The 24820-nt window shown below is 32.3% G+C and overlaps 1 protein-coding gene across 6 annotated transcripts in view; it reads left to right on the forward strand.

The window, feature by feature from the left end:
* Positions 1-24820, forward strand: part of LOC127710079 (transmembrane channel-like protein 7) — a 71643-nt gene that overhangs the window by 17117 nt on the left and 29706 nt on the right. For 2 of the 6 annotated variants that reach the window (XM_052215818.1, XM_052215821.1), the window contains exons 2-5: positions 10566-10842; positions 21089-21158; positions 22049-22130; positions 24409-24677. In XM_052215818.1, the coding sequence (XP_052071778.1) occupies positions 10566-10842; positions 21089-21158; positions 22049-22130; positions 24409-24677 (698 nt within the window). Of the gene's footprint in view, positions 1-10565; positions 10843-16280; positions 16909-21088; positions 21159-22048; positions 22131-24408; positions 24678-24820 lie in introns of those variants that run through there. The other 4 variants (XM_052215822.1, XM_052215823.1, XM_052215817.1 and 1 more) reach the window with 4 other exon arrangements.

Below are 24820 nucleotides of genomic sequence, written 5' to 3' on the forward strand. Positions count from 1 at the left end.
AAATATTCCTTTACAGTCCACCAAATCATTAGCGGGCTCGTAAGTTTTTCCAATGGGTGACTTCAACTTTTCCATCGGGAACCCTTGATTCAATACTTTGCTCGTTAGTATCAACCCTTTTACAAGGAAATTACGATAGGAAATGCAATCTCTTGAATATAGTATCAACTCAGAGGTATATATTTCCCATTTTTCTTAATTATAAATATTTTATTTGCGCAAAAAGATACAGACGATCAGACATAAGTATTGAAAACTTATGAAGTCTTCTCGCCATTCACTGTCTCTTTGACACATTCCCCATTTCCATTCTCAATTTTACTTTAAGATATAATAATTACAATCATAATACAAAGCATGTGCAGTTGTACATTTTTGGTACCAAATGTAGCTTTAGATATATATAGAAAAAGAGGCGGCAGTTAAACACAATGTGAGAAAAAACAAAAGAAATAATTTTGTTTCTGTGGACACGGTAATTGTTTGCTTATATTTTGTTTTTATAATACTACGAGGAATCATTTTGATTTTTTTTTAATTTGAAGATTTCTTCAAAGATTTCACTGATTTCAAAATATGTTAGATTTTGGCTACCTTCAATAAACAACGCGAGATTCGTTGTCACTTGAAAATGTTAATCAGTAGCTCGCTCCTTATATCGGTGTATTTATTGCATTCAATGAAGAAATGAAATGTATCCTCACTATGAGGAGCACCACATACACAAGTCAGACTATCACGGTATTATAACTTGATTAATTTGGATTGGTCGTTATTAAGGAATGGATTAATTCATTGTTATTGCTCAGTAGATACACATTTGTACTTTGTATAGTTGGGGGAATTTGATCAGACAAATATTGTGGGACAATTGCATAAGCCTTCATATAGAAATAATTGAAATTCTATTCTGTATCTTCTACTTTGTAAAGGTTCCCAGTCAGTCTTTAAATTTAGATATTTAGTATTTAGTAATGAAAGGGAATCATTCATATAATTCTCACAGTTTTTAGTTGAAGTTTTTCTAATTTGTTTGAAAAGCAAATATCACATTTGTCCCACACTTCACAAGAATAATCAGATATAGGACGAATATAGACCAGGTACATTAATTTTTCTTACTTCTGTCTCTTCATTTTCAGTTTTTAATTTTCTTAAAACTCGATAATGTTTGGTAATATTTTTAGAAATATTTTTTCGTACCACTTTGTGTCCAGAGAAAGAGCTTACACCTTAGTGTTTATGACGCGATGTGTTAGATATTGGTCTTCCACTAAAGAAAAACTTTAACTATGTGTTATCTCAGTATTTGAGCAAATCATTATTTCCGTTTTAACTGGGTCAAAGCACATGATATGTTTTTAGACCTTTATTTTCTTTGGTTACATCTTCTGACATCAGACTCGGACTTCTCTTGAACTGAATTTTAATGTGCGTATTGTTATGCGTTTACTTTTCTACATTGGCTAGAGGTATAGGGGGAGGGTTGAGATCTCATAAACATGTTTAACCCCGCCGCATTTTTGCGCCTGTCCCAAGTCAGGAGCCTCTAGCCTTTGTTAGTCTTGTATTATTTTTAATTTTAGTTTCTTGTGTACAATTTGGAGTTTAGTATGGCGTTCATTTTCACTGAACTAGTATATATATTTGTTTAGGGGCCAGCTGAAGGACGCCTCCGGGTGCGGGAATTTCTCGCTGCATTGAAGACCTGTTGGTGACCTTCTGCTGTTGTCTGTTCTATGGTCGGGTTGTTGTCTCTTTGACACATTCCCCATTTCCATTCTCAATTTTATCTAATACTAAGTTTATTTTAATCATGATTAATTACCAACTCTAAGTCTTCTCTGCTACATGTGGAATAGATAAGCGATGTTTCATCACTAAAAAGTCTAGTCAATGGAAGAAAATTCAAGTTCGCAAATGTCATTTATATACTAGTATGTAGGCGCTGCTGGAAAGTTGACAACTCAAAGCTGAAATCGTCTCTTTTGTCGTGAAGTTAACTTGAGTTCTCAACCAACCTGCATTATGCAGATGTAAGTCAATATATGAGTAAAAATATGGCCGCAACCTGAGTCATGATATTGTGCATTGCTTAAAGTCAATTTTATTTGTACAGAATTTTAATGATGTAAAAACAAAATTAGATACATTGTAATATTGTTATGAACTATAAATGAGTGAATTGATTTTATTCCAAATATATACCAGACGCATTGATTAAACCAAATTATAGAATCATAACCTTTTTCAATAAGTCTTTCAGCAAAAAAAATAAAAAAATAAGGCGACGTCAGCAAATATACATACTTAAAATCGAAAGAATTGCAAAATTATTAAAGCATGCAAATATGAGATGACTCGATCGGAATCTCATTCATTGAATTGCAGTATGTTGGATGTAATCACCCCAAAATTTTTATTTAGTCTGATGTTTTTTATCAACAAAAATTAAATTGAGTTTTTGGTGGAATGCTGGTAAACCAGATAATCTATTGAATTTATTATTAAGTCAAGTGAACCAACACCTTCTTGCGGTACAAAATGGTAGAGTGATCAGTTTTATTAAATTTATAGTCTAAATCTCAAGATTCAATATTAACTAACGTCAGTAAATTTCAAATCGCTATTATTTCAAAAGAGTCGTTATGTAATTCAAAGAATATTTTATCTAGGCTTAGCTCAAAAATCATTTTAATTAGCCAGCTAATAATCAATCTTTTACCATAAAACATGGATTATGTTATTGTTGTCTGCACCATACAATAATTTCATTTTGTTTAGTTTATAACAATTTTATTTGCTCAAAGATACAAAAAGGATCGGACACAAGTTTAACCAACTTATGAAGTCTTCTCCTTTACATAATATTACAATAACAATTATACAGAGCATGCACAGTTCAGTAGATATATATTAAAAGTAATAGTAAAATGAGGCATTTGCACAGTCTGAGAAGAAAAAGGAAAAAAAAGCCTAACACAATTAACAAGGAAAAGGATAGAGAATTCATTTTGACCATATTATGACATTTAAGAATAGTGTTTCGTCTAGAATTTTTTCATTTGGTTATAAGCAATCAAGACCCATTTAATCATCCTTAAATTTATCTGCAAATCTTGTATTCATATCCTCCAGGAGAACAATATGTCAATTGTTAAGCTTTGAAAAGTTAATAGCAGTTTATAGCAGAATAAAACGTGCGGAGGACGAAATCTTTCTGCCTATTTCTTTCTGCAAATCTACAAAGTTTATCGGAGGAACATAATACATGTAAAGATAAAAAAAAACATATACATTACTGTTCAATATAGTAATGATAATTGTTTGTTTAGTGTCCAGTACCAAATATCTTGTATATCTGCATCTCACCTACGGGCCCCTCAAAGTACTGTGCATGCACAATGTTTCTTTAAAGTTTAGAGAGCGTGACACTCCCCATAAACCAGACATGGCTTTGAGACGTTCCTATTCCGGCCGGGTGTTGCTGCGTATTCATACATACCGCCTTGTCAAATGGAAACTCCTTGTAGTATTGGGTAAAGAAGTTCCAAAATTACTATATTTTCATATTCCAGTCAACCTTTGGGGTGTTCCACGTAATAAACTGGATATCTTTATTGTATCCCCACACTTGAATAAAAAGAAATTCAAGGGGAATTTATTGGGGAATATTTTTAAATTTTCATAACTTAATACAAATATGTATCTCAAAAATGCTTTGTTCCTAATAATTGATATTGGCCATGTGACTTTAGCTCCTTTATACGGGGAATGAGTATTCATATTCAAGTTAAAACAAAATTAAGAAGATCTCCCTTTTATATCTTCGAAGATATTGACTTATATTGTCGAGTCTTAGGATTACATGTGTCATGTGTCGAGTCTTAGGATCACATGTGTCATGTGTCGAGTCTTAGGATTACATGTGTCATATGAATAGTTTAAAGTTTAGATATGTATATCAATCAGCTGTAATAATTGTATTGCTAAAGCAGAATAGGAAAGCTTACGAAAGATTTCTTATGTTTAGATAGTCTATAATTGTCATTAATTTGAAAGCCTGCTATCTACTTATTTTATCAAATGAAGATAAAATCTAAGTTTTCGATAAGCCATATTTTATTGGAGGTCTTAATATTTCACGGCTAATAAATTAATAATTTATTGGTATTGTAAAGAAACAATATTTCATAAAATGATATGTTCTATAAATATTTTAAAAACGAGCAGAAACAATACAATGTATGCCTATAATATAATTGGTTTTATAACTCGAAGACGGATCAAATACGTTAATATGTCTTTGTCAATACTTGAACATAAACCTTGATTCAAGAATCCCTCTTGACATGCACTATTCAAATATCCAAAATCTATTGTATATATAAAATCCATTTAAGTTTACGTCACATACCATATACAAAACAACTAATGTCAGTCTATATTTATATTGGTTTTTTTTTATCATTTTCTCGGTGTCTATCTTTGTGATTTCCGCTTTCTTTAATTGGCTTTCCATGTGCTTTTGCTTGTTTCTCCCTATCTATATCATATAAGCTTTCTTAGCATTCCATGCTTACTTCAATGTAGGTTGTGAAATCTAAGACATTGAATAGCATCCTTACCCTGAGAGGATTTCAATGTAGTTTGTGACATCTCAGAAACTACTGTAGGAGAGTATTAAGACGGTGAATCGGGAAGGATCTTGACTTATACAAACAATTGTTATTTGATATGCTTCTTTTTTAAAATTAGGAAGCCTACTTTTAAGCAGCATATTTTGACCAACACCTTTGTCATATTTCGATGAATTAGTAATTTCGCAATTGAAATCTGATAAGGCGAACTTATGGAAAAAAGATCATTAAGATTCGGAATACAACTGTATGAAAAAATAAATGTCTCAATCTTAAATATAATTTTTGATATAACACTTTTTTATCTTCAAGAAAATTTCAAGTTACTAGTAGTACATCGATTTTCGTCAAATGAATTCTTAAAGCACTTCACAAGTGATATATTATAAAAAATATAAACAAACCATGAAAAAGACCTTGACGTTTCAACCAAATTGTCGCCATCGTTAAGAAACTCGCGTTTTCAATTCGTTTGATGTGTTTGAGCTTTTGATTTTGCCATTTGAAAAGGGACTTTCCGTTTTAAATTTTCCTTATTTTACTTTTCACATTTAGTGTGGACCATCAGCTTTTGGATTAAGATTGCAGAGAAGTCAAATTGTATTTTCTTCAATTCAAGTGTATTTGTAGAAGCATTGATTTATTCCTTTGAAAAGAAGATTTCTTAGGAATTGATAACCAAATTGTACATTCATAAATAAATCTTAAAAAATAACTAACAAGTTTAATTATTGATCATTCTTTTTTAAGTTATATGCCAGTTCAGGACTTAAATTGAATACCAAAGTTGAACAGTCGTTTGCTTTTTGAAAACATCTTTCCCCAAAGAATCGTTCCGGATTTTTACATAACTGTTTACAGAAAACGAACATGGTATCGTCATGACTCTAGGAGTTCCAATTCTACCCTTAGACAAAAGAATTTACATATCAGATCCTTTTATCTATTTACACGTACAATATACTTTATTTACACTTCCTTCCTTTGCGGGTGGAAATCGATGGTCATACGAAATACTTTTATCTGTAAATCAATATAGTAGTTAACGAGTCACCTGTACTGTCCAGGATCTACATATCTAACAAGACAATAAAAGTGAATAAAAAAAATGGCAGGATTTAAATTCACATCATGGCTTCTAGATCAAGTTCAGGGTAGGATATTTCTTCTGAATATGTCTTTGATCATTTTTCCTTTTTATTTAAAACTATTGTGTACTCAGCAAGAAGGGTGATACCCTCTGTCAGTCTGAAGATGTTTGTATGTTTAATCTATTCTTTTAATGACAATCACTAAACTGGATTTTATAGACATACTGTTTGCTTAGACAGAGAAATCCCTTGTTTAAATATACATAGTAAAATATAAGAATCTTAGTTTGATAATCCACGAATTTGGTTACTTTAAACGCCGTAAATTTTTATGGACAAATTTTGACCCGACGTAAAACACATTTACCTAATTGTTTATCATATTTGGGAACAACTTGGATAATCATTTGTATTGCATTTTACACACATCCGAGATAATACAATCGTGAAACTCATTTTAAGATAACTAATGTTCATTTACATTTGACCTCAACTCGGTCGGTCCAGGGGCGGATCCAGGGGGCGTAAAGGGCGTACAGCCTCCATTTTGATAACCCCCAAAAAATAAGAAAATATCATGTTTTTCACTATATATATAAATTTTTAATATAAAATCGTCCAAAATGATTTCGACTCGCTACGCTCGGCGCTATATTTTCAATTATTGGGAATAACGCCCCCTTTAAAAGATTCTTGATCCCCCTGCGGTAATCTTAATCACATTTGAGATGACACATGTTCCTTACACCTATCATCAACTCGATCATGTTACTCATACCTAAGATAACACATGTTCCTAACACTTGACATCAACTCGGTCATGTTACTCACACATAAGATAACACATGTTCCTAACACTTGACATCAACTCGGTCATGTTACTCATACCTAAGATAACACATGTTCCTAACATTTCATCAACTCGGTCATGTTACTCAACACCCAAGAAAACACATGTACCTAACACTTGATATCAACTCGGTCATGTTACTCACACCTAAGATAACACATGTTCCTAACACTTGACATCAACTCGGTCATGTTACTCACACCTAAGATAACACATGTTCCTAACACTTGACATCAACTCGGTCATGTTACTCATACCTAAGATAACACATGTTCCTAACACTTGACATCAACTCGGTCATGTTACTCACACCTAAGAAAACACATTTACCTAACACTTGACATCAACACGGTCATGTTACTCAACACTTAGAAAACACATGTTCCTTACACTTATCATCAACTCGGTCATGTTACTCACACCTAAGATAAATTATGTTCCTTACACTTGACATCAACTCGATCATGTTACTCATACCTAAGATAACACATGTTCCTAACACTTGACATCAACTCGATCGGTCACACTCACATCTGAGATAAACTTGATCATGGTATTCGCCAAAGATGAACCAAGTCATGATTGCCACATCTATAAGACAATTCTGTGAGATCACAAACGCATGTTACTTCCAGTTGAGATGATCAAGAAATTTATTCACACCAGAGTTGACTCTGGTCGTATTATTTATTTATGAGATTACCCATCATTTGAAATATTACTTCCACATAATGTAACCCAGATTAATTCTTACGTCAAAGGTCAACCCGGTCATATTACACCTAAGATCACCCTGATTTTGTATGTTTGTCAGTTATTCCAAATATACTGAAAAACAATAAACAAACAACTGAAGTTTATTACAAGGTCATCAGTGAAATAGTGAAACGAACCCACACCATGACAAAAGTCGAAGAAGGTTGTATAAATTCGAGTGTTAACAGTCACATAACGCTTCTTTCGACACAGGGCTCCCGGCTTCGTGGATCTTCGGTGGTATTATTTAGTTTGCATGCTTTATCATGTGACCTTTATTCGAATGTTAGTAACAAACAATAAATGAAGATAAACGAAAAGAACCTGAATTCAACAGTTAAAGCAATTATCTTATGCTTTCGTACATAGTTTTTTTGCCCTTGTTTTTTCCTCACTCCACCCTCAATGCAACAGGGAACCATCACTACTGAATGTAGAAAATGAGTATTCTTGCAATATCATCTAGAACTTGTTCTTGTTCATAAAATAAATATGATATGATTTCCGCGCACACAACACGTGTTTCTGGAAGAATCATCTTTAAATAGGCTCATGACCAAAAGTACAACTTTTCATATATATCAAGGTTTTTAATATTTACATTTTGGGAGACTGTTGTGAAAATTCATTAAAATGTTATAATCCTAATTAAATGAACATTATTTCTTTCCTGGGTTTTATAATAATTTATGAAAGTAACTGTTGTGTGAAATTGATCATAATTTACATGTATGAATTATGGATATGCCTGTCGTGAATGTAGCACATGAATGATCTTGCAGTTAAAATCGGATACATTATAAAAAGATAATATACGCTATACTCTGTTACACGATGAACTATTCAAAGTCATTATCATATATGGAGAAATCATGTCGAATAAAATCAACATGTAGAAGGGACTTAAACCTTTAAAATCATGGTTTTGATTGATTGATTAATTGATGTTACTGTAAGCAGTATCAACGAAAAAGGATGTAGCGTAACAGGAAAGTTGAAATTACGGATCAGAGAGATACTTGTACAACATTGTATCTGCGAATACTTTTTTTATTGAATACGTGTATAGACGGAAGAAGAGGTATTGAACAAAAGACATATGTCTATACAATGTGTCAAGTTCTGAATTGGCCAAGCATATACATTGATTGATTGCTTGATTGAAGATTGCTTAAAGTACAGTGGGAAATATGTCATGCATATTCAGAACGATCCCGAGCTCAGGAAAGTTATGAATTAGTTGCATACAGAGACTATCGAAGATCTGTCCTGAATACAAATTTACTTGCATTACAAAACTATTTACTTGCATTACAAAACTATTTTGTGTATAACAAAAGATCCCCACTGATGACGTCATGTGTATATACATTTGTATAAAGTATAATACAGCATTAAAATAAAATCTCTTTTATTCACTGAAACGTATAGTTCTTCCTCCGTTTGCAGTTCAGTCCACCATCTGGTGTATTTTCGAATAGTTGGGCCTAGTCAGAGTCTGAAGAATATAAACAAATATGTGCCCCTTAGCTATCCTGGCTCTTTCATTCAAAATATGTTTCGTGGCTTATGTATTCAATTGTTACTTAATAATATATGCAGAATGCATATGGAAATTTGTCATACTGGATTAGTATTGTGTTCAGTACGCATACCGCTCGGCAATGGATAATATATAGTATGCATACCACTCAGCAACAGATAATACATAGTACGCATACCGCTCAGTAACGGATAATACCAAGACTCCTACAATGTTACATTTAGCTATAGGCCAAAAACGTGTTTTCTAAAGGGGAATCTTACCTAACAGCCAGTGATCAATTCTAATAAGCCTCATAGTTTACTTTAATTAAAACTTTAAGTAGAAAGAACGGCATAAATCCCGAGCCCTTTGCTTGTTTTTAAATTTTGCCAAATTGTTTGCTTAACGTCAATTTTAAAAACGAACATCACTTTTAAAAACTAAAAGCATACGACTGACAATTGCTTGGATTAAACTGTCAAATGTTCTTTAAGAGAATTACCTCTCACCCTTATAGACGTGTTTACCTTTGAAGTTGATCGATAGTGCTGTTACTGTATATTTTTGTATAAATTATTTATTTAACATTTACATCTCCTTGTTCGTACATTACCATTTATAGTGTGGTATATTCAATATAAATGAAACTACTCTGAATCTTCTGTGTCAGTTTATAACTGGTAGCACAATATATATTGAATGTCTTTAATAAAACAAGTCCTCCTCCATTCATTTCCTGTCCTCCTTTTATGATGAGGGATGAGAAAGTATGACTTTATATTTGATTCTTGGAACAAGCAGCACGCGACTGTTTTGTTATAATTCAAAACAAGTCCATGATAAGGTTTCATCAGTTTTGGTAGTTACGTCATTATAATAAACATACATTCGAAAATTTACGTGGAAATGTATTAAAGCAATAGTCAAAGTATAATAATAGAGCAAAACAAGGAATTGGAAAAATCTTTCAAAACAAAGAAAATACGTACGTCTACATTAAAAAAAACATATTGGGGCTACTTAGTTATATCTCTTTGTTGCTTTCACAAAAAGAATAACAACACACCTTATGTTATTCATAATTAATATAAACACATATCTGTAGAAGAAAAAAACTTACATCTATGGGATAATGATTATATATTTTTGCCTTCGGGTTTATATGATCCGTTCATCCTATTCTGATTCCTCAAAATTCAAGAGTCTATCCTAAATTGAGGTAAATTATATGGCTTTCCAAATACCGTTTCGATTCCTAACATCACTGAAGAGACATTTATTGTATAAATCCGGAAATGGTGTACAAAAACCTTTGCACCTTTTGTTTGCGGTATACCATCTTTTCCGCAAGTTTATTGTTTTCTGTTTAGTATTAAATTTATAATTAAGATCCATTTATTACATCGGTGATCCGTTTATTTGGCATCGCCAATAACAGTCAGCAGGGTTTAAGAACATTTGTTGCTCGACCTGTTAGTCAAATGCGTTTTGTTAAAATACACTTTTTCACTTTTTTGGTCTTTTGGAAAATGTTGTTTGTGCTGTATTTAGACCCCTCTAACAAGAAATTTGTTTTGCATGCACACGTATAAAAATTGCGGTTTTTATCCAACGCAATCATAGGTTTGAACGTTGTTTTCAATTTAGACTTGTTTGTATGTATATATATGTACATTCTATTTTGTATCTCTTTATGTTTTCAGTGGAATCCAGAAACAGAAACAAGGACCAAGTCTCGGCAATTGTCGGTATGTTACCAAGCAAACAACATTTACATTCAAATCTTGGTTTGTCTAAATCAAGAAAAACAATAGCAAAGCGACGACAAAAAAACAGGGTCCATCCAGAGGAAAATCTTGACGAAGAACTTGGTGAATTCGGAATAAATCAGAAATACATCGAAAATGAAGAGGAACAATGGAAAGCATTAGTTACAATAAAATCTTTGCCATGTTCAATGGCAACAAAGAGAACAATAAAGTAAGTTATGTGAAGAGTTTTGTCTCGGTGTACCTGTATGATGTATCGTAAATAGGCAGGCTTATTGTAAATTATATTTTCAAAGTTTTGAATGTTAAATACTGTATTATACATTTATATGGAACCTCAATGTCTATACTAGCATGACTGCTTTCAGATGTTAAATACTTGATTATACATTTAAATGGAACCACAATGTCTATACTTGCACGACTGCTTTTGGATGTTATATACTTGATTATACATTTATATAGAACCACAATGTCTATACTTGCATGACTGCTTACTTGATTATACATTTATATAGAACCACAATGTCTATACTTGCATGACTGCTTTCAGATGTTAAAAAGTAAAAAGTATCTTTAACAAACTACAGCGGCTTCTATCAGGAAAACATGATTGATTGATTGTGTCTTGCTTGCTTTAAGTACAATATCATATAGTTCATACATGTCAGGACGAGAACAAGTAAACAATGAAAACAGTAGGAATCGACCGGGAAGAAGGGGGGATTCGGAATGCCACTCGAAAATGAGGTTACACTAGATAGGGACAGAAATTTATGATGAAATGACAATATATTGCTTTTCTTACGGGAAACTAAGGAAAGGGGAAAAACTGATGTCAATGTTGAAAAATTAACATTCCTACACCTAAATAAATTAAGTGTTCTTTATTTTATTATTTTCTTTTGTTTCATTTATTTTTTATATTCTTTTTGTCATAGAAAATTGTTAGAGGTATGGTTTAACTACCTTGCATTGTTTTATGTGGGAAAAAATTTCGGCAAAAGAGACTTGTATATTCTCTAAAATCTATGTACTCGATATAAGTAGTACACGAGTATCCACGATGATATACCACACAGAGTAGCAGAAAAGGAAAAAAGAAATATCTTACCTTGACAAAAACATAGTTTAGTTTAGTAATTCTGTAAAGTTTCATATAAAAATGGTCCTCTAAATCTGGTCGCGAAAATGTCTCTTGTAGTAGTAATAGTCCCTTATTTTCAGTTGTGCAATTTATTAATATCAAACTAATTTGTTGTGTAAAGAAACGAATAAAGCTATTTGATTTGTGTTCCTTTTGGTGGATAAAAATAAACGTCAAGTGATTGGTATTCCGATAGGTACATACTATGCCCCTCTAATTGCAGATGTGTTCATTATCGCAGCTCGTGGCTAACATCAATATAGACCCAACGAAACGCTACAATGTAGGTGATATTTTTCATAATATTACCTGCCGAAATTTAAACGACATATTCTTCCGTTGTAGTCCAGTTTTACATAGAATACCTATGAAATTTACCAACCTGATTTATAATTTCTCAAGGAAGTCTTCATATCAAAATGTATGATAAATGGGACAACTACAAGTGTTTTATACTTATTTAGCTGTGTTTCTGTTGTTTGTTATTCTAATGTAAATGAATTATGTCTCTTCTGTACGGATATATATTGTGCGTATTGCTAGTACACTGATTGAGAGGTTTTTGTTGAGGGGTCATGTACTCGCAAAACGATAATGTCGGAGTATTCCTTTTTCTTTTTGAAGTGAATGGGAGGGGCTTGGTATATCGTTTTTTTTTTCTATTTATAATAGCAAATATTTAGTACTTTCTGTTGAATCCATTCACAGTTCAGACTTAGGGATACTATATATAGCTTGACAGATGGTATGGACGATCATAAACGAAGGCCTGTTAACATCTAGATTGCTTTCTTGTTTATATATATGAATTTATGGTTGCTGTTAAATTGACGCTCACCGTTCGTGTGTTCAGATAAAGTCCGTTTGAAATTTGCAATTTGCATTTTGTTTTTACGACATTATTTGAACTAGTAGTTCTATAGAAGGAATACATTTTGAAAAGCAATAAGCTAAAAGCAAGTCTTGAAAAAAGGGAATCCGCAACTAATATTTGAAAAAAAGATGAATACGTTATCTTATTTTCCAATCAACTGCCTTCATACAAAATCGGCTTTATCATTTAATATATTTATTGATCAGTCAACGTAACCGGATAGATTATAATCAATTGCCTTATGCCTTTATTCTTAATAATTAATTGAAAACGTCGGCATTGTCTTTTACATAATAAGCCTAGATAATATAGTTAATGGATACACAATAACAGGATAATAGATCATCCGAACAGTGTGATCAAATATGGCTTTTGAGTACAGCAGACTCAAGACCTGTCCTGAGTTTTTGTTCGTATGGCTATGAGTGGTGTATAAATTCTGGCTTGAAACCTTACATCCAAGACATGTACTTGTAGAGTGTCTAGCTATTCGTAGGTAAAAACCTGACAAATGGGTCTTGTGTTGACTTCTTAACGGCAATATTTCCTAGTAACCCTTGTGTTTTCCATTGACAATAGATACTGTCATTGTCCGCTTCTTGACCTCCTGTTCTTTCTGTGCATTCTCCACTGGATTTACCTCAACAATTCAATCTTTATTATCCATACCACTTACTCGTGTAGTCAACAGTGTATACAGCTATTATCAGTGACATGTCAAAACAATTTGTTCATTGTTTTCCTCATAATTAATCTATTTTTCAATGACACATACATGATTGAGTGTTTTGAAGTAGTGACTATTGTAATAACGGCACACCAGGCTCTTTCTAACTTATCAGACGAACTTTGAAATACCATCCCCATCCCATGTATGTGCATAGAAGGAGAAGTGAAGCATAGCAACCCAATTACACAAATAACCAAGAAAGTATGGCGATTTGTAGTACTGGTATTATGATTTAAAGAAAAATGAGGGCTAAATGAGATAATTGCCTTACAACACCAGTTAACAAAAAAATAAACAAACAAAACAATACTTTTGGAGATCTTGAAGAAACTGAAGTCAATAATATCTGGGACTAATAGTATTGGTTCCAGATAATATTCATATTGAACTATCATTTTTATCTGCCAAATTTCGCATTCATGTTAGGCACCTTAATTAGGCGTTGCCAGTTTATTTTCGACTTATGAGTTTAAATGTCCCTTTGGTATCTTTCGCCTCCGTTTTAGATCTTCTAGTTTTCCTTTATTGACGATTCTATTGCATATCCGTTTACTTGTTCGTCGTTAGCTATTATAGTTTGTTCAGTATATCTCTTTTATCAATCAATTGTTAGATGCATGAAAGCTTACATTGTACTCCGCATTTGAAATGTGTCTATACATTTATGGAAACCAGCTGTTGAAATATCGTACTCCAAATTGAGCCAATTCTCTGAGACACGTGTCATGCACACTGACATCGCTTTAGCATATTTATTTTAATTGCGTTTGAGGGGCGTACTTGTCAACATGTCGATTTTGAAGTAATTTTACGCGTAAAAATACACGAAATAGGTTTGTGATGGAGGAAGAATAGAAAGTTAAGAATTCAGTATACAATCTGAAGTTATTTTTTTTACACAATCTGCATTGCCCAGCGTAGCATTTTTAAAGTAGTAAATCCATTTTTATATTTATTCCTTTGACTCGGGGTTAGATTAATTGTTAAATTCGTCAATGGACAGTACACATTGCATGTATTGACGAAACTTCATTAACAAATCTGGCACGTAAACATTAAACTATCATTTGGGTTAGGCAACGACCATTAGTAATTTCGAATTTTAAACCATCCTGCCCACCTCACCCCTCCCCGAGGTCTCACGAACACTCACACACACACAAACAGTCGATGCCTAATGCAGAATTTCGGATCTGCGTGTTCTTGCTATCATACAAATTTTAAGAAAGCATGGGGCCACAGAGTCATATTTTCTGATATCTTGTACAGTAAAATCCCTATCAGTAACCGGCTTGGGGATTTGAACATTTATGGTCATTCCACTTTGCATATTATTAGCTCTAAATAAATAAGATCAGAAAATAGAAAAGAAACATTGTACCTTTTTTTCTTGCTAATTAACAAAGGAGGTAATTTATAGTTCAACTTGTTACATATCCCTATAAAATCAGTATTGAGTATTTAAATTTATCAAAGATTTTTTATATTATAATAAATGATTGAATTTTAATGAAAAGTCTTACCTGTTAAATTCAGTAAAAATGTTCTGATCAAGATGGTGGAATACTCCGGCCCATGTTACCTTATATAAAACCCGTTTCGAGCATTTCTTACATGTCAAAACTTATTTCTAATAAATACATTTCAAAAATTGGAGTCATTCAATTTAAGAAGTATCTTTCAAACAATTTCTTCTTATTACGGGCTTGGTGGGGATTGGGGACGGGGCGTCATTAAATCATGAAGTTCCTTCATATGGAAGAAATATTCTGTAATATTGTTTCCTCTGGAACAAATATTACAGTATTTTTTCCTTACGGAAAATCGATTATAGAATGTTTGTTCCAACAGGAACAGATTTTATTGAGTTGTTTATAATAAAGTTGCCAGTAGAACTTCTGTTAGGCGGAACAAATATAAGTTTAAGTTGGGAACGGCCTAATTGCCTCTATGTTTAGAATTCTTTATACAGATGAGATCTATGATTGGTAAATCAGTACTAATTTAATTTATTCGGCGTTTTACTTCAATTTTTTCACAACTTGAAAATCCACATTGTATATGTCGCTGAATGGCAAGCAAGCATCAAGTTATCAATTAATAGTATGTTGTCGGTGTATATAATCATAATTAAAAAAAATATAAAAGACTCCATTTGATTGATTGCTAGATATGGAGCTTACGTCCAGCGGCATATACATATTCAGAAAATTACATGTTAATGACATATGACAACCTTGCTTTGTATAAGGCTGACACAGCGAGTCGGACATTTAAAGGGTTTACTTTTTTCAAAAGGTAATAATAGTCCAAATGAAGACTAAGAAGACAGGACACATAAATTCTGACTTCAAGTCGATACCATTGAAGTTGTTCTGTTGATTTGAAACAAAGTGGTTTATAACACAATTTGAAGAGTAATTCTTCTCACCAATTTTATTTAAAAATTAAACTTTTGAAAATGTCTGTGACCAACCATTCATTCGTCCTTCTTTGTAGAACACGAACTTTTGGAATTGTCTGTGAACAACCATTCATCCGTCTTTCTTTGTAAGATATGAAACATCTTATTGTTATACCTACTTGCTGTTCTTTGTTTTCTGACAAAACGTTTGGTTAGTTTAAAAATATTTTATTGTTCAGAAACTAAACAAACGAATGAATGAGACATAAGTTTTACAACTTTGTAAAGTCTTCTCCAGTTTGGTTGATAAATCTTTCATGCGTTTTTATATACAAGCTTTAATTGTAAATTATCAATCATTCGTTTCTGTGTCGGAAGTATTATTGACATTAAGAAGAGGATACTATGGCATTTATTTTTTTAATGCGCATACTCTTAAATATTAACTACGGTATCAAATGACCCAGAAGATTTAAAATGTACACGAAATATTGTGCATTTTATATTTATTTTAAATCTGCAAGGGGGAATACGTGATTTGGCAAAAAGTAGAATTAAAGAACTGTTAGTTTGTTTTATAAATACGTGATTTTGGTATATAGTGCGATCAAATTAAATGTTACTGTTTGTTTTTATAGTAAATAGTGGTTTTAAATCAGCAAATTAAATTAAACTTCATTGTTGCAAATCGACAGACCATTCAATCGTATGGACTAATTGTCTTTATTTATAACGCATTCATTTGATTATAAAACGGTGAACTATTCAGGGTGACAGGTAGAATTGCCGATTAAACAGTCTGTGCGTGGAGTTTTAATATTTCACTTGTCTTGATATAAACAAAATGTGGTCACCAAAAGGTGCTACAAGGAATCGTGTATCACCAATTCAGAATGGACATACCCGTTATGATAGCGATGTTAAATCGGCAAAATCTTCAAGTGGTATACAAATTGACATTGAGAAAAATGGCAAAATTCCGTCATCTTCGTCGAATGAATTAACAAAACTTATACGACGAAGAAAATACGACAAATTACACGTATCTAAAGCTGGACATTTGATGTTGAATAGATCAGAAATACATGGAATTAGGATACCGCCTCTTTCAATACGATTAAAGTAAGTTGACACGAAGGATTTACATAAAATGTTTCTAAAAGTCAACATAAACACGATTGTTACATGTATTTTAAGGTTATAACAACTGTAATATAATGACGATAACAATAATAATGATAATTTAAGTTTTTATTATGAATACTTTCCAATTCTCATAATCCCATGCATGCTAAACTTTATCTGTGTATACCGAAATAAAGGGACCTATTTCTGTCGTTTGATTGCAATTTATTATTGTTCTACCTTAAAATGCTTTGAATTGATCTAAATTTTTGATTGCTCTATACAGAGACATATGTCTCTGCTCTATATGATGACAACATTCAGAACGTGTTTTGTTCCAAGCCTAAATATCATTAGACATTTCCAAAATCTATGAATACAGTGTTCGTAAAAAAGTTTTTTTTGTCATTATCTGCCATTTGTATTATATTTTATTTAGAAAGAAAAAGTTTAAAGAGTCCATTTTGGTTAACTGTTCGCCAATGAACACGCATGTATTATTTTCTATTAAAGAATTAAGATTTCAACAGTCTCAGACAAAGGCGACTGTAAACGGTTCTGGTTTATTTAGTGTGGTCGTTTTTATATGATTCTTTGTATTTATTTGCCTTCCTGACGTTAAATTTCAAACTACAAGAACAACGATTTTTCATGAAATACGTGGAAAGCTTGACTGGAACAACAGCAATCTCACAAAAAATCCGAGGTGTACTCAAGTTACATTGAACGCAGAAATATATTGTTGACGACATATATAATGACTAGCTCAGTTCAAAGCGAATTAATCTACCGGATACATTTTGTAAGATCTTGTACGTAACGGTTAACTGTTTCAATATTTTTTGTCGTCTTTTTTTCTATCTATTTTCATCCGTTTATATCAGATACCAACACGTTTCAATATGTTTAATCTGGATTACACCTTTCAACTATGACATAATTGACAAAATAGTGTTTTATAATACAGATAACAGCGGTTTTTATACTTAAATCCCAACTTGCATAATTTCTATACAGTATAAGCACATTACATTTACAATTTACACATAACTGGTTTATTGTATTATGCACTGATGATTCAAAAATGTATCCGATTACTTTTCCTGGAAAGGTATTTTTATGATGAAATTATTTAGCTAGTAACCAGTTTATGAAAAATATTAAAACATTTTAAGAAAAAAAAAAGCTTTTGTATAAGCCTTTTAGTAAAATCGCAAACATTAACTTTAACCGGCGAAATATCAAACTTAAATAGTTCATTTCGTATTACCATTTCCGACGATAAGTTGCTTTTCCAAGAGGGCGAGAGTTTTAACATAACAATTGAAGGGTGTTGGATGAGAAGGTTTGGAGAAAAAGAAAAAAAAAACGGGGTGATGAATCCAAGGGGACAATCCAAAAACCACAAATCCAATACAAAAGTAAAACACCACGACCGAAGATAAAAACGATGAAAAAGCAAACAACAATCCACAAAGCACTACACAGAAAACTTGATCAATACGAGTCCCGATAACAACCCGTGGTGAACTCAGGTAGTCCGAAAGGGTAAACCGGTCCTACTCCAATAGTTATATTGTCGTGTTACTCGTTGCAAGTAAAAGCCGATGTTGTAGTGTGGTGTGGGATAACAGTAGCAAAACAATAGTTAGAATAATTTTTGATAGAATCAGTTCAGTATGAAGCTGCAAGGATAATAACTGGTCTGCGAAAAGGCACACGTCAAAACAATAAATAGGATTCTAACAAAACAAGCGCAAAAACAGAAACTTTGCATTACATATTAAACCTAGCATTAACTTTGATGTTAATTATGCCCTTAGGCATTCCAGATTTTTTAATTTTGCACTTAAACAAAAAAAGTTTCTTCCCAATTACACTGAACTTGTGGAATAGTTTAGACCAAGATTCCAGCACATTCCAAACATTTCATTGCAGCTAAATGATGATGTGCCAATTCATATGCTCAGTTTTTGGTTGCATCTATTGACATCAATATAATGCACTGACAGCTTCGTAATTAAGCTATTAATCTCAAAGATCACCTGTCTCAGTCAAACTTATCTGACAGGTCCAAGTGTTAGTGGCGATGCAATGGAGGATGATTTCCACGAAAATTATGTTTGTCCCTTCTTCATGAGACAACGGATACAGCTTTTCCGTCACCTCAGTAAATTTCAAGCTATTTTAGATATCCATACATTTGATTGGTTCACTTGCTTTAAAAGATAATGAAAATGTAGAAATTTCAGTAGTAGATAAAATCTATATAATACGGTACAAGAAGATTCTCATAGATTTGATTAATTTCATGTTTAATATAAGCAGCGTAAAGCAAATTTGCAAGTCCACTTCATTTGAACTTTGGTGGATAGTTGTCTCATAGGCAATCATACCACATCTCCTTATTTTTATATTTATAAGGACAGAAATCATTCAACCATTTCCATCTTGTTTGTCCTTTTTTGAAATATTTATGTAGTTGTGTATAAGTCATTACTAAACATAAATTTTCCTCCCTTTATCTGTCATGCTATCTCAAATGTGTTCTTCTTTCATCCTTGTCCTGTGAATAGAGATAAAAAAAATCACCTAAACAAGACGGCATAGTAATCTTTCATTCCACCGGGGCAAAGAAGTGTTTATTTATTTCATATATTTTATGGTAAATTGAGACTTTAATTTTACTTTAATGATACGTGTATATTATGGATTCAAAAGAGTGTAAGAATCGAGCTTGAGTGGAAAATTAATAATCATCTGTATAATTGCTACGAAAACGTTTTGTATTTAGCTCTTATTTACCTGAACAAAAGTGTTGGTTAGAAATTCGAGATGCCTTTCAAACGATTCCATCGATTTTGGACCGCCAAGTTTCTTTAAATTTCCGTTTAAGACAAACAGTATATTTATTCCATTATCGTTTTTCTCGTCAACTTCTTCAATTTTTCTATAAAGGTCTGTCGATAAATGCAGTTATTGATAGTGCTGTGAATTTCAGGCAATTTTTACTGTTTCTATGACGTATTAAAAAATCTAAATAGATATACAAAACGCAATATTTTATTTACCTATATTATATTTATCTTTATGTAACCCAATCTTTAAGTGTTCTAGGTTCTAACTGTTGCTCTGTTTCCTGTTTTAAGCAACATAATTGTATCGTGGCTAATGCCAAAACATGGCAGTACTAGTAACACAAACTTTAAATGTCTTATAATTCACAAAACCGAAAAATTGCCGAAAATTGTGAATGATTTTTTGTCATTTTGGTTGCCATTGAAAGCAGAACCACTAGCTGAAATGGTATTAATCACTGTTAAGCGGGATTCTCTATGCAAGTAATGTAGGACTGAAAATTACAAACTGTCAAAATAGGCAATCGTTATACCATTACATCTAAATCACTCAAAAGAAATTAAGATTATTCAAACCCTGTAAATATAAAGTTCGACCATCCTAATTAGGAGAAACAGTATCTGTATTAAAAATTTGAAGGCATCAATAAGTGATCGGTCGAAATCTTCACATACAACATTACTCTTTGTTTCATCTCAATCATTATGGAACTGACAGGGAACACCGCTCAATCATACTATTTAAAATCAACCACACACATGCACTTTCGCACATGAGTTCAGTCCATCAATTGTGGAATTGACGCCCTTAATTTTGTGGCGTTATCCAACTAAAATGAATGTACAGCAATGTTGTATTAGAATGGAGTTTTATACACGGAAAGAAATTATCAATGATCAAACAACACGATACTCAAGAAAGTCCCCATCCACAAACATATAAACGAGACCAATAAAATAGAGATAGTAAAAATTGTAGGACCTAAGATAATACTCCTTTCGGTCAATGCCTGACAGAATTATCTGGCTATTTAAAAATTCAAACCACAACGTTTGGACCAACTTATGAATGCAGGGCCATGGTCGTAATAAAAACTGCATCATGCTTGATGCGTGCTGCAGACGACAGCTAAAACCTTTTCATATAGAAGCAAAGTCAAGTGATTTCGATTGTCCTTAAAGTCTGTGCATTTCACAAACATTTATACCAGCAACGTGCTTGTCTCACTTCCTTCCCGAGATTGTTTTCCCTTTCATATTAAATTACGATTCTGTATCTTTTTTAAATGAAAACTAACATTTTAATATCTATTTTATAGAAACAAACTGTTTGAGAAGCCTGTAAAACCAGTGAAAGGGTGTGATGCATGGAAATATCACCAGAAACAGGTAGGGAAAAAGATTGATGGCAAACAGATACAAGATGTTATGAAAAAAATTACCAAATAAACATTGACATCAAAATATTGAAAATAGTCATGTCAGTATTCACATATGATGATCACTATCGTGGAAACAGTTCAGTGTTTTTGCCCTTTTTGTTTCGTGTGTTTTCTAAATTTTTAGCGCAGTACTTATATCTCGAATTTACATATCGTACAAAATGAAAACTGTATATAATGTTGTTTATCTTATTCAAGTGTTTATAATGATAAAAAAAACCATTATGATATGGTTTTAATTGTATTATCACAGCACGTGAGAAATACGGTAAATTATGTGTTATTTATAATGGTATTTTAGGTTATCAACACACGTTCTCCTTATAAACTGTTCATCTATGTCACTATTTAACTATAGAATACACAATCACCTGCAATTAGTATGGTATATAGCTTTAGTCATTGTCTTTCTGTGAGTAAATATTATTAATAATTATTGAAAAGATATTTCTTTGCAAGATGCATAATTTTCCTAAATGAAAAATTCATATGGATAGAAAATAACAGATAAAAGGTAATACAATTCCAAGATAGTTCCAAAATTGAAAAATTCATATGAGGTGGTTATTACTGTGGTTACATTAAATACTCTTTCTTGTTACGTCATAAATCAATTAAAAGTCGTCAATTTGAATTTTTGAGATTTGATTTCGGTCTTTAAGTTTTGTTTCCGAAAATATTTTACATGGTATGCATTTGCTTCATTTTTTTCTGTATTTATAATTACCAGGACTGGACTTTTATTTATTTATTATTTAAAAGACACGGAATAACCTTTCTAATGGAAAACTCGAAATTTATTTTATGCTTTTTGTCTATCATTTAATTTGTTTTCAGAACTGGAGAAAATTTAAAATAAGTTTAAAGGAAACTGGGTATAAACTAGAACTATGGAGATCGTGGTTCAAGAGAATAGAAGGTAATATAGCTACAATCCAGTTAGACCTTCTTCGTTTATCAACAAACGCGACTTTAGAGTTGATGATACTTGTTACGAGTTACACGACAGTTGCTAATTGTAGAACAAGAACTGCTTACCCTTCCGGAGTACCTGAGTTCTATTATAATCTTGCGTTGGGGTTCGTGTTGATCAGTCTTTAGTTCTTTGTATATTGTATAAATGGGTTGTCAGTCCTTCGACATAGGATTCTTAGTGCCCCTATGGTATGTGCCAATTTTGTTAACTCGCCTTTTCTACAAGATACTGGTGTGTATTTTTAACATTCAAACTCATCAAAATCTTAATTCTGTGACCTTTGAAAAAATCGTGTTTTTTGCTTTAGATTCTGTACAATTTGATTTTCCTTTCAGTACAGCTGTTTCGGTACTTTAGAAGTGGCTACTTCCGTCTCATTAAGATCGAATGACTATCGGGATTCACTTACTTCTGCCTCATTACGATCTAATATAATAATAAGGATGTGGTATGATTGCCAATGAGATAACTATCCACCAAAGTTTAAATGAAGTGAATGTAAGCAATTATAGTGACTACTAGTATCACGATTCGCTTAGAAAACATTCCACCTATACCGTTCGTAAATAAGACATCATTTGGTCATTTGATTATTGGTCCTGCATAAGCTATACAATTGAGTTCCAAATTTTCAAAAAAGACTCCCAGAATGAGATAAACAATCACAATCTCATGCAAAATCTCATCAAAGTTACATGGCTTGTAATTTGCTACGCCAGGCGCCCGTTGTAAAACCTCATCAAAGATACCAGGCTTATGAATTGGTACGCCAATGTTAACAACTAACAATGATATCAACTAAGGCATTATCTTTACGAGCCTTAAAATATGGCAAGGTGCTTGCTGCTCTCGAGGGGTTGGAATATCCTTTCCCTCATGATACCACGACGTGCTCTCAGTGTTGTTGGACATACAATTACCATTGTAAAGATATCAACAAAAGATGGAAGTGAGCACTAACTCAGTGTCTTGAAATACCGATAACAGTAACACCGTGTATTATTTGAAAACATTTTTGGTACATGTAGTGCCCGTAGTGTAAGTTATACACTGGAACTAACAATGACTAGAATACCCCTATAACTAGGGGTTGGTGGTGGTGATTCATTTGGTTTTTGGAAAAAACGAAGTTATACTGTTATTTCATTTATGGCTTTTTGACACATTGGATCGCATTGACACCACTACTACACTCCTTTATTTTTTTCTGAAAAAGACGTCAACATTCTCGAGCCTTCATGTTAAAATATTCTTTTCGTGATCAATTTTAATTTTTCTCAAAATGAAATATAACGTTCATTGATTCATAGCGGCTAAACAAAAAAAAAAGAGAGAAGAAATTGTATTAAGAGAGTATACTTGAAGAAAATGTAAATTTGTTTAAATCATTCTGTCCTTATTCTTGACTGATAAAAACACGCGATATATTGCAGATCGTGACTAGGTATTTGAACACTTATATTCAGTATATAATATTTGTATTTACTAGCTGTTACTTAGAACTGAGTCAATTCGATCACTCATGCGATCAAAATAAAATATGAAACTTTTTTTTTAAAGATTTTTAAAAGAAAACAAAGAAAACTACACCCAATACGTATCACGCATCGACTGGTAGATTTAAACTTTTCCCCATATCAAAATGCAATCTGTGGGGGAATTTTATTACCACAATATTACCATTATTGAACAGATTTTCATGACACGAACTACTATATAAAATATATGTTTATTGTGTAAATTTAAAGGTCTAATAAATGACCTAGATGTTGTTTATCAATAACATTATTTGACTAGATTGTATTTAATTTAAAACTGTTTGAATGTTAAAATAAACGGTTGTATGTTTCCAATTTTTGCGTCCATCCGTCCGCTGCGCCGTCCTGTTTCGGGGGAGAATTTGTTAATGAAGTTGATCACATCAACTTGAAACGTAGAACTCATGTTCATTATAATGTAAGCTTTTAAAAAGAATGTCAAATTAAGGGTGGTTTTTATTTCTCAGACTAAATGAACATTGAAATTTGATAGTGCGATGTCTATGGACACATATTCTTGTTTCTTTTCTTTTTTTCTCCTGAAAGTTAAATATAAACGTTCTTAACCAATTTCCGTGCACTGTAACCGAGCCAATATTTTCTTAAGATAAAACATACATCGTGCACATGGGTTACTTTGAAGACAAAACCCAACACTAAATATAAATGTATTGTTTTTTCAGGTCACCAAGGAACAGGAGTGCTGTCATACTTTGTGTTTTTGAAATGGATGTTCTTTTTGAACATTTACTTGTTTTTGATAATGTTTTGGTTTGTGGTGTTTCCTCCAGTTGTATTCGACAAAGAAAGTACTTACACTACTGATGTAACAGGTACCAGTGTATCTGGTGTTTCTACTACTAATACCGACCAATGTTCGACAAACTATGATAACAGCTTAAATCATTCAACAAGTGGAGCTAGTGTTATCCAGGATTTCATTCAAGGAACTGTAAGTTTTATTTTATACTGGTTTATGATTAATCGACGATTACTCATCGAGAAATGGTCGTCATCGTTCTAATACCAGGTCTATATAAGAACAATTACACCCAATTTACAATAACCTTGACAAATCTCACTACTAGCCTTGTT

This window comes from Mytilus californianus, unplaced genomic scaffold, assembly GCF_021869535.1.
Source record: "Mytilus californianus isolate M0D057914Y unplaced genomic scaffold, xbMytCali1.0.p SCAF_7, whole genome shotgun sequence".
Taxonomy (NCBI): domain Eukaryota; kingdom Metazoa; phylum Mollusca; class Bivalvia; order Mytilida; family Mytilidae; genus Mytilus; species Mytilus californianus.